Raw genomic sequence first — 12,146 nt, 5'->3', positions numbered from 1 at the left:
CAACCTGTCTCAGTATGACCCAGAAAACCCAGTATGACACCTGTAAGACAGATTATCGTCTGCGAGGCCAAAAACAACTGTATGCAGCGGTTCCTTGTCCACCAGGCTGAGGGACAGAGTGGGCTCCAGGACTGGTGGCCACTGACTGATAGCAGGTTTCTAACTGGATCTATGTGGTCCTGTGGCTATAAAAATGTTCTGAAGATTGAACTGAACCTCCTCTCCCTCAGGGTTTCTGTGAGCCTAATGAACTTTGAACGTCCATTCAAGTTTAATTAGTGAAAAAAAAAGGTTCAGAAAGTTAATTTATAGTTTTAGAAATGTTCCCTTTAATTCAGAGCAGCAAAGTCAGTGATTGTTTCTCTCTCTGTTAGTAATTTTTACTATCTTAAGCTGACATGTTTCTATCTCAGGTTAATCAATAAGTAAAATGTAGTCATGAGAAATAGACAGAAATCTCTGTGTTTTTATCGGACTTATAGTTCAATCATTAGGAAGGAAACAAATAATGCCTTCAATTGGTCCTGATTAACTTTAAGTGTGAATAATTTCATTGGGTATGTGGCTGCGGTATTGATGTACATTGATATAATTTCATGAAGCATTAATTTATGGTTCAGAGTAGTCAAACTTGAATTGAAATATTTTTCACAAATTATTGTTTCCATACAAACTCTATCACATTTTGTAGGTTCTGAAACGTTTACTGTAAGAACAGAATGAAAACATTTTGGATTTTTTGCCATTTTTTAGCTAAAAATTTTGATTGATATTGAACTAAGTGTCATGCATGTTTGTGCTGCTTCCAGTCTTTGCCAAGATGCAAAAGAGATTTCTAATCTCAATGGGATTCTCCTGGGGAAATAAAGATGAAATAAAATAAATAATTTTGTGACCTGGATCTATTGTTGCATTCCTATTTAATACTAGATTTCAGATCCTGTGCAAGTTTGATTTCCTGGGTTAACAAGCTGGATCGTGATTCTTAAACCCAGTGGGAACAAAAGAGAAAGTAAGTGTAAATATGTGCACATGTCTGTAATGATCCTTATACTATAAATAAACCCCTTGTGAGCTTGACAGGAGGCACAGTTAGACATTTCTTTGTAACGAACAGCTTGATGTGAGGAAATCTGGTTCAGGTCTCCCAGGAAATACATCTTCCAACTCACATCATCTATATCAAAAAGTATTCTACACACTGAACTTGACAGTGTTAGAACTCTGTGGGTGTTAGAACTTTAAATGGTGTTGACAAGAGAGTAGATCGTCATGTATGCCATGCCTGTGTTGCTAAAATTTCTCAGTCATCTGTGGCTCAAACTAGTTTTTTTTAAGCTGCCAAATACCAATGTGGAAATGTTTGAGTCATTCTTGATGAAGACCTGAGAAGAAGAAAACACTTAACATTTTTGGTTTGCAACACCATGTCAGTAATCCCAAAATGCTCATTCGTGCTTAGGAACTTTATGGTTTTTATTTTCAGCTAAGATCTTTGCTGAGCAGAAAAAAAAGTTATTTAACAACTCAACAGTAGCTAACAAACTTAGAGCTCAAACAGAAACACCCATAACTTTCTAAGTTATTTCTGGTAGTATCACCCAAATAGGTTAATAAATTCAATGGAGCAGAAAAACCATGAATTGATATTTTTTTCCCCACAGCATTCACACTCCTCCATTATGCCGATTCAGGCTATGTCAAAGCTGGAGCTGCAGGCCCATTAAGTTCTTTATCGCCGATCATTAACATTTTATTTAATCTTTATCCATGCTTTACACACCAGTGATGTATTTTACCATCTGCTTCCACTAATTACACAGTGCTCGTGCACCAGGTATACCTCCTTCGTTGTCCTTGCCATCGGTGCAAAGGGTTTCCATGGCAACGTGACACCCTGCCCCTCTCCAACCCGGCTGGCAAATGCAGTGCCATCCGCTGGCTTCCAGAGTGCATCGTCCATTGTTGTTGCAGAGACCTGGGCAGCCCTCTGGGCACAGGGGACAGACACGGAGTTAAGAAATGCAACTTCAGTGTAGAAAACAGGCTCACAAATGGACAGTGGAACAATTCTTGTGGAAACAAGACTCAGTCTGTTGATATTTTTCAAGGATGTCAGTTTTGCACTGAAGTGCTGAAAGCCGCTGCTGCTTCTTTTTTTTACAAATAAAATGATAAAAATCATGATTAACATTAATCAGCGCATTAAAAGTGAAGTTATTTACAGCTCTTAAATTGCATGATGACCAACACAGGTCAGTAAATCTCTACTGGAAACAAGGAGCTGTTTAACTGGGGCTTCCTTTTATTCCATTATAAAACACTGCTAAATGTTGAACTTCACCTCATTGTTGGTGGAAACAAACAAAAATAAAAAATCAAACATCTCACTGCACATAGAGGTCAAAGAGCATCTGATTGTTCTAAGATGCATCAAATTTTAAAGTGGCAACAAATTCTCTTGACTTGAAGAAATGTTCCTACCCCTTGGGCATTTCCACATTTGACCATTCATAACCAAACACTTTGACACATTTTATTAAAATATTAAGTTACTAACACAAAATAATACAGTAAAAATTTCACTGTGATGTGAAATTTTTACATTTTTATGAACTAATTTTGAGGTGCATTTGTATTCAGCCCCCTGAAGTCAGTATTTATAGAACCACCTTTCGATGTAATTAATCAACTTGGAGCAAAGGCTTTGCAGCCTGCAACAGCTTTTCTTTACTGTACTTTGCTGCCACCACCTTGATTCCCCGTGGTTAAGGTGTTGCGCAATGTTAGTGTTTTACCTCACATAGCATTTTGCATGTAGGCTAAAAATTTTAATTAGGTCTCATCTCACTTGAGTGCCTCCTTCTATGTTCTTAAGGTGTCTTCTACATGGCTTGTGGCACACTGCAAATGAGACTTACTAGCTGTGTTTCCATTGACCATATAAACGGACGTTTTGAAAATAAATTTGCTTAATGGAAACAGCAATTTTGAAAAAAAACGTCAGTTTTTTTGATAAAAAGTTTTGTCGCTCGAATGAGGTTTTTTCTTTTTCAGAATTGCTTTATTTTGCAAAACTGCAATCACACGAGTCACATGATCAACAACCTGATGTTGCCACTGGTGCCAACCATGAAGAAGACAACAGGAAGTAGTTGGAGGATGATGGCATGGCATGCTTTTTAATGACTTACTGCATGAACAAACTTATTCACATGTGATTTTATTTGTGCTATTTATTTATCAGAATCACGACAATTGTGGAATTGTATTTTATTTTCAACATTAGCGGAATACTGACAAATGGAAAAGCAGCTACTGAGGCCACATTTGTGAAGATTCCTCTCTGATCTGAACTTGATTTGCTGTATGACTGGATTGCAGGAAGATTACTTTGTCATGTTTGATATTAATTAAATGTAAACCAACTTGGATTCCATATAATTGGATCTTTAAAGGGTATTAGAGTAAAGAGAGTTGATTACAAATTAAAAACATCCATTAGCCACTTGTGGTATGGTCTAACACATAAAATCTAACTCTAATATGCTGAAAGTCTGTCATGTATGAAAATGTGGAAAAGCTCAGCTGGGTGTAAAAGGAACTGGAATAGTCATATAAATCAGTGAGCGAGCTGGAATGAATGTCGGTGGACTTGTGTCCAAAGCTGTGCTGACTGGACTTGGTCATAAATGCTTTTTCAGGTGCTTTTTTCCAACATTAAAGAATTTTAAAAAAATCTTTGCTGCAAGAAGTTGTAAATTTTAACACATAAGGCTGTCAGCAGGTTCAGTACAAAAAGACCTAACTTTAAAAGTCATACTGATTCAAACCTTGGGTGTTTAAAGTCTTTTGGTGACTGTCAGCCAGTGTGATAAATCTTTTAAATGGACTGACAGGCTGAGAGATAGAGTCAGAGACAAATAATGGAGACTGGCACACTAACCTTCACATAAAAAAACAGACTGACAAACAGACAAAACAGTCAGCCTTTGGTGAAATGCGCTTTTGTTGTAGTTTCACATGAACTAAAAACTATGCTGTAACCCAAATTGCCTAATGAAAGTTTCATGGCTTCACTTGGAGGAAAAAACAAAAAAACAAAGAAAAAAATCTTAAAAACAAGGCATAAATACACCAAAATCTGAAGAAAACAACAACAAGCTGCCACTAGTTCTTTTAGCATTATGGATTCATTCGCTCTCGATTTTCTGGTCCATGTGAAAACACAACAGGTAGACAAGTAGTCCAGGCACAAATTATTGGGAGGACAGAGTGGTTGGACTGCATGCCTCCACTGACTTAAGTTGATGCCTGTATTTGGCATTCCTTTATTGTAAAATAGACAGTGAGGTTGGCAAATAGACGAATAAAGGAAGGAAAAAAAAAGACACGAAGTGAGTGCCAGACCCAAGCAAAGCCCAGCTGGACAGAAAGAACGAGACTGGAAAGTAAAGATGGGGGAGTAGAGAGGAAAACAAGGACAAGACGAGAATGTCAGGATAAAAGACACAGGGATATTGGTTGGCTAACTTAACACACAGAAATCAAGCTTTGTTGAAGCAAGACAAAACAGGAATCACACAGCTCTGGTTTATGACGTACACATGTGCCATACTGTTTTTGTATTTAGTCTGTGTTCAGGTGTGCAGTATCATCAATAGCTGTTTCGTGTGAGAATTGGAGACAAAAGCAGGCATGATGGAGCCAGAAAATCATTTTAAAAAAACATGTCCAGAGAGAGAATATTAACACAAAAAGACAAACTGCAAACCAGGGAAAGACTGAAACATGGAGAGTGGAGAAAAGAATCAAGCCATAAACAGGAAACTGAAAAGAATTAGAATGAACCAGAAGCAAAACTGAACAGAAAGTGAAGTATTTTGGGACAGTGAGGCCTTTATTAAGTCTTTAGCTTGAATTACCTTTATATCCTGAGAATAGGAGAGGGCAAGAGGGAGAGAGGGAGGAAAATTAGGGAAAAAACGTAAAATCGAAACAAAAGCAGCACTGCCAAATATATTTTCTGTAATGGAAAGGTGAAAATGGGAGCCAAAGGAAAAAGGTAGAAAGGATGGACAAGCCAGGGTCAAATAATGGGAATAGCTTAGAACTATAGTATGAAAACAGCTTAATTCAGATCTTTCTTTATCCAGAGATCAGATATAAGATGCCTTCTTACTCCACTCTATTGGTTCAAACACAAAATCTTTCAGTTTCACATTAAATACTCATACCCTTTTTCTAAATATGCCGTGTAGTTTATACAAACAACTTTATGTATTTTTTTTAAAAAAAATCAACATGTGAGGAATATTGTTTTCTTTAAAACTTTAATACCATAAGCATAATATGGAGGTTTACAATCACATTCAATAAGTTAGAATATTATTGAAAAGCTCATTGATTTCAGGAACTTTATGGCTAAGTTAATCACATTCTATAGATTAATTACACACAGACAGATGTTGGAAAGCCTTTATTTCTGTTAATTATGATGATTTTCCACTTGGAGCTAATAAAAACATGACATTTAAAATTATAATATTACATCAGACCAAGGGGAAGAAAATACTTTTAAAAACAAAAATGTGGGCTTAATGAAAAGTATGTTTAAGACCTGCTTGAAAGTTGTCATTTTCAAAATGCAATTTTAATCTGATGTATATTCTAATTTATTGAATATGAATGTGCATGCTTGCCACAAGTTTGAGTTAATGGTCTGTTCTATTTGTACTTGGTGGTGAAGTACCATATGGAAACAATCTTCAGGAATTCATCATGAAATCAAAATTCGGTGTTGTAAATTTGGAAACTCTGATCACAAAATCCAACATGGATGCCTTAGCCATTTTGGCTAAGGCAGTCAAGTTGGCTAAGTTAAGATATCACAGTATATGCAGGCATGATTTTTTTTCACACTTCATATTGTGTATTTTTTTCTAAATCAGTGGAAATCGTAGTACTATACACTATCTGTTGATAAGCTTGTTCCTTTAATGTTTTAATGCATAAAATACAAAGTAACACCTTGATACAATCTTGTGTTGCTAATTTTAGTTACTCTGATTACTTAGCAGAACAATTAGCAAATCTCTCTTTTCTGACGTGGTAATAAAGCACAAGCAGGAGAGTTACTGAAAAGTTAATTAGAGTCTGTAATTCAACTGACTAAGTGAGGCACTTTATATAGATTAATTCCACACAGACTGATGTCTTTAGTTCTGTTAATTATGATGCTTTTCCACTTTTAAGATTAGAATATTACATCAAACCAATAAAAAAACTTTTTATTAAGTCAGAAATGTAAACTTAATGAAAGGCCTGCTTAATAAATTGCTGAAGTTTGAAATTTTTAAAAGGTACTTCTAATCTAACAAATTAACCTCATTGTATTCTAGCTTACTCACAACATGGGGTGTGTGCAAATTAATTACTTTTTTGCCCGCGAAAACCAGCAGCAGTGAAATCAAAATGTCTAGTCTTCAGATTTATTCCCGCCATTACATTTGTGTATGTCCTGTCGCCTAGCAACTGTGACGGTGCTACACAAAAGCTAGTAAAAGAGGAGCTTGAAGTTTTCCTGATTGTTTTTGCTTATTTAGTCTTTTTTAATAACTGAATTAATGAAATGATTCAATACATTTATTTTATATCAAAATTATGTTCAAGAACAAATATATGTAACTGACAAAAGTCTGACATGTAGGGGGAGGATTCAGGCCACTGGAAAAAAATATCTGACTTATTTGATCAGATTTCTGACTTTTTTTCAGAATTCTGACATAATTCTGAGATTAAAGCGAGATTTCATTTTTCTCCCAATGGCCCAAATCATGTTGCATAATACCACGCCCTCTTCAAGCTTTAAATTTCTGTACATTTAGGTTTTCATACACTTATATATAAAACTGTACTTGTCTCCCGCTTTGTCTGCCATCGTGACAATAAGAAACCCCTCCAGTTCGGCCTGTATTGAATCTTGGGATAGGCGGTGAAGAATGCCAGTCGTTAAACGCAGGGAAAAGAGGGACATATTTGTGGGCCGCAGTGGGAGGAACCCTTCAAATTTCAACAGCCTTTGTCATCTCGCTGTGACGTAATCAGACTCCAAATGCGGTCTTCAAAGGATGCAGTCACTGAATTTGGACACGCCTTTAGTTTAGGCTATAGTGAGGTAACTCTAGCTGGATAAAAAAAGATTTCCATCTTTTGTGTGGAATGTTATCTGATGTAGTTGCTATCAACTTTGCTGCAGACATTTGGAAGTTTGCTTCATGAAACTGATTGCATTTGTCTTTAAATAAAAATCAGCTGTTCTAGGGCTGCACAATATTAAATAATCTTGAGATAATATCGGTAAATATTGAGACTATGATATCTCCTTCTCATCTGTGCTTCCATCTCACTGTAACCTTTAGCATTTCATGTCATTTCCATCCCATATGAGCCTCTGCTGCCATGAGTTTTTGTCCAACTGGCTAAACATTGTATCAGTATGTAAAATCCAAGTTTAAAACACTTGGAATATATCATCCAGCAATTATTGCACTAGAAATAGTCCTTGGCGATATGAATGTTGCACACACTGCTAATGCAATGACAAACATATTCACAATATATAGCGCAGCCTTAGGCTGTTGCTGAATGTCAAGCAGTTTTGTCGAGCAAATAAGCAGGACCTTAAAGAGATTAATAAAGAGTGTGCCCATGTTGTGTTACGTGATAATGATAGAAATGAAAAAGAAAAAAAAACAACAACAAAAATCGACTGATGATAAAAGGATTCAAGGCTTGGGCTGCTTTGTTGACAACCTTTAGTTGGTTATTCACAACTGACTGTTCTCACAGTGAAGCATCACAGAACCTGTGGCTACCAGAGGAAGACAGCTGCTTTATCTTAATATTTCTGAACTTTCAATTTCGGTCTGCCATGAAGCATAAAGGATTTAGAAATGCTTGCAGCATGTTTAAAGAATCTGTAACAAGGTCGGAATATTTACAATGTAGAAAATACACAGAGAGACAAGTGTTAGATTTAGACAAAAACATGGCCGTCACAAGGATTTGACTTCACTAAAATAGCAAAGAAATATTTGTCTGGTGTTACTTACATAACTAATTACTCTTCATGCTTGTTAATTAAGCTGTTAATATGTGATTTTGTAGTAAGCTATAGAGGAATTTTAAACCATGGCACCACTATTAAAAAAACCCAATGGTCCAGTGTCCCGCTTCTTTATCTCGACAGTCTGCTCCAGATGGAGCAGCTCAGCAGCTGATAAGGGTATGGTTACAGGTATGAAAAGAAAATTCTGACACTAATTGTGTATTTTTCTTGTAAATATCAATTCAGCTGAAGATATATTCACAAACTGAAGCAATGAATTTGACAGTTTCTCTGTGATTTATTCTTACTATCTTATGCAACACTGTGGAAAAGAAAGAAAACACACGAAATGCTTAAGTAAACGCCCCTTGGATCGGAAAACCATGATTCGCCCAGGTAGTAAAATTGAAATATCTGTTTCAAAGCCTCTTTACTGTCTAAGTGTGGTGTGTAAAATATGCACCTCTCAGACTTGACTTTGAGAAATGCTAATCTAAATATAGGAAACAATTGAGAAAAAGAAAATCTTGACAGACAACCGTAGTTATAATTTATTGCTAACTAAAAGTAGGTTAAACAGTCATTTAGTATGATAATTTATAAATTACAATATATAATATTTCAGAAAAACTAATGGGAAATGATTCCTTCAATGATCAGCGAAACAAAGAACCATTTTGATCATTTCTATTCCTAAAATTGCTATAGTTCAGCAGATTATGCATGACCCTGCTGATCAAGCTCTTGTAATGACTTTGCTAATTATGACTATTTATTTCTGCATGTATCTGTGTTCTGCTGTGTAAGAACAGGAGCTCAATCCCACACTCTGCAGCACAGCAACATACCCTGCATCAAGACAGACAACACTCCTTTACTGTGTGTGCGTGTGTGTATGAATGAGAAACTAAGATGAGGTCCAGACTGTTAAACTCACCATAGTAGTGCCCCAGTCTTTCACTAGGCTACTTACTATCATTGATATATTTGTCTTAATGGCTTCCAATGTAAGATTTTAACAAGGACAAGAAGAGGTGCAGCTGAACAGAAATAAATCCGGAGGAACTTTGGAGGAGTTTGTGTAATAAATTAAAATATTTTTTTGTCAAGTCTTGTTGAATGCTGGGTTCACAGTTATTCTTCAATTGGGTGTCTGATTCACTGTTACACTGTATCTTCTCTACTTGATAATATGTACATTTGGTTCAAAGAGGAGAACCAATGCTAACATGCTACAACATCACACGGATTTGCTTCTGTTTTCAATGTTGCTGAAAATCACTGACCAAAACCTAACGCAAGTCATTATTGTGAACAAAATTATGTTTTGAAATTTTACTCTAATCAAAAAACAAACTCTTCTGTTGCATGGTTTAACTGAAGAGGCTTATGCTGAGTTTTTAAATGGACACTAAGCTCATGTTTTCAGAAATTAAACAGAGGAACGCAACATAAAATAAGAAGCTAAATGAACTACAAAGGAAGGCTTATGTGAAGTAAATTTAGGCTCATAATACAAAAAGATGATAAATAGATAAAATGTCAAATGATGAAAGAAAAATCCCAACATGTTCCGTTATCAAAAAGTACAACTTTGAAGAAGTAACTATTAAAAAGCAGCAGCTCCAGGGTACATTTAAAGAAAAGCAAAGAATGGAAGAATAAAAATAGCTTGCGATGAAGTAAAGACGAGAAAAGAGTACAGTACCTTTTACTCTAATGTCCGGATTGTGAGCTTTGTGAAGAAAGATACAATTGGGAAAGAAAGGAAGATAGACACAAACAGAATTTAGTTAAGGAAACATGCAGCAGGAAAAAAAATTAGTTTAATTTTCAGTGAGTCAAAAAAAGGATAAACAAAGAAGATTCCCCAAAAAATCAGCCTCCCATTTACACAAATCTAATAATTTATTTCCTTGTTTCACAAAGTTTCAGGAGAAGCATTAGGAAAAAGGAAATAAAACAGAGCAGTATGTCAGCTGGGTTATTTTAAGCTAACCAGGAATGGTGAACAATTTTAGAGTGACATCACATTTTCCAACAGATCCTGAGCAAAAGTCGGTCAGAGTCTCAGAGGACATTAGTTAAGCTGGATAAATCTTATAACCAACAACGCAAAGGAGCCGTCAACGACTTGATGAGACATTAGAATAACAGTGATAGCTCTTCCTTTAGCTCTTATAAAGCTGAATACATGACACATTCAGCTCCTGTGTTCAAATTGTTACCATGTAACCTTCAGTAACTCATCTCATCACTTCGACATATAATCTGCTCTATGTCAGCACCATATTCACAGAAAACATAGCCCTAATGATAGTTCGTTCACTCCTTCAGTGGGTAGCAGTTGTCCTTGCATCAGAATATAACAATAATATTCCAACACAAACAAAAGAAGAAGAAAAGTGACAGATATATTTCTTACAGCTAGATTCGGGTCTAGATAGATAAAGCCCGAGGCAATGTACAAGCTAACAGACACACCTATGAAAGTGAAAGTCAGTGATGTTTTCTGAGGTTATTTATGCTGCATTAAATTGTGAAATATGATCTGAATGAACACATATCACTTTCACTGGGATGTTATATCATTATCATGTTTGCTTTTTTACCTTACACATTTTTTCATTTCAAATAACAAACTGCTTCTTCATTTCATTTGCATGAAATGAAGAAGCTAAAGGAAACAATAGTCTGTTGTTTCCTTTAGCATAATTATACATGCACATAAAGTACATTTTGTTCTTTAAATGATCCTCGGTTTTGCATTTCTAATAATATTATTCATAATATTCATTTTTTAATAATTGCACAGTATTACTTAGACACTTGTTTGGCTAATTCTCTGTAGAATAAAGGCATTTAATATAGACAAGGTGACAAATTATATCTTCTATGATGTGCTTTCCCTGGTTTGTAAAATCTTTCTTCCAAATCCACATTTGAATATGTATGTCTTCTGTAAATGCAGGTAACCGGCACAGATACAGATATGCTGTTTGGTTACTTGGCTGCACAATCTGAGGTGTAAATTTGCCTCGACAGATGGGCATCACGCATGTTGCTCCTTTTCCATGCGGGTAAAAAAAAATTCAGCAAATTGAATATGGAATATGAAGAAGGAATATGGCAATAACATAGATTTCATATGACATATATGTCTGTGATGGACGATGTAAATAAGAAATAAAAAACTCCTGGCGCACCAGTGACCTGAAAGAGCATAAGAGAGGATTCATGCTTGGGAGCAGAGAGGAATTGAAGAGGGTAAAAAGAGAGCTGAAAATGAAACTCTGAGGAGGAAACAGATGGGGAGCAAGCTCCAACAGATCAAAGTGCAAAACGTGTGGGCAAGTCTGAAAAAAAAAAAAAATCACAGACTTTAATGTGAAGGTGGAGCAGGCTGATAGAAACCTGGACTGAAGAAGTTAACTGTCTTTTTTAAAGATTCAGCTCAGGTGGACAAACTGAGGTGAAGCCATCTACAAAAAACGTTAAGTGAAGAGTTTTGAGACCCCGAGAATCTGAAGTTTCACTGCTGAACGACCACAACAACAGAGGGAGTTCAGTTTTAACCTGGAATATAATCCAGTGACAGTGCAGTTTATATCAATAAGGGGTATAAAACACATCTGGAACAGACTTTCAGAAAACTGAAAAACAGCTGAAACACTGAGTTCCTTTAAATCAAGACTAAATACCCACATGATTAGGGTTGCTTTAGAACTACAATAAATGGAATATTGAACAACATATTTGATGTGTATTGATAATTTTAATGATTGCACTTGACAAAATGAAAGCCTGTTATTGGTGACAATATTATGTGTTTATGATGTTTTTGTCATGTTTCAATGAACTTTAAATCGCCTTGTTGCTGAAATGTGTTATAAAACCATAAACTGGATTGATTGATTACAACAGACAGCTACTTTGATTTAAGAATTTGTAGTGCTGTGAAAAAGTATACGGCCACTTTCAGATCCCTTCTGTTTTTGCCTTTTTTTTTCAGACAAAAATTCAGATCTAAACTGTG

The 12,146-nt window shown here is 35.7% G+C and overlaps 1 protein-coding gene across 12 annotated transcripts in view; it reads right to left on the bottom strand.

The window, feature by feature from the left end:
• LOC102233011 (teneurin-3) overlaps window positions 1-12,146 on the bottom strand; it is a 323,707-nt gene that overhangs the window by 73,866 nt on the left and 237,695 nt on the right. For 7 of the 12 annotated variants that reach the window (XM_023333407.1, XM_023333406.1, XM_023333410.1 and 4 more), the window contains 3 exons: window positions 9,819-9,845; window positions 4,926-4,934; window positions 1,844-1,990 (listed from right to left, as the gene is read on the bottom strand). In XM_023333407.1, the coding sequence (XP_023189175.1) occupies window positions 1,844-1,990; window positions 4,926-4,934; window positions 9,819-9,845 (183 nt within the window). The remainder of the gene's footprint in view (window positions 1-1,843; window positions 1,991-4,925; window positions 4,935-9,818; window positions 9,846-12,146) is intronic. The other 5 variants (XM_023333412.1, XM_023333413.1, XM_023333416.1 and 2 more) reach the window with 2 other exon arrangements.

This window comes from Xiphophorus maculatus, chromosome 5 (genome assembly GCF_002775205.1).
Source record: "Xiphophorus maculatus strain JP 163 A chromosome 5, X_maculatus-5.0-male, whole genome shotgun sequence".
Classification (NCBI taxonomy): domain Eukaryota; kingdom Metazoa; phylum Chordata; class Actinopteri; order Cyprinodontiformes; family Poeciliidae; genus Xiphophorus; species Xiphophorus maculatus.
The sequence above is the reverse complement of the archived record's forward strand: the minus strand, read 5'-3'. Positions and strand labels throughout refer to the sequence as shown.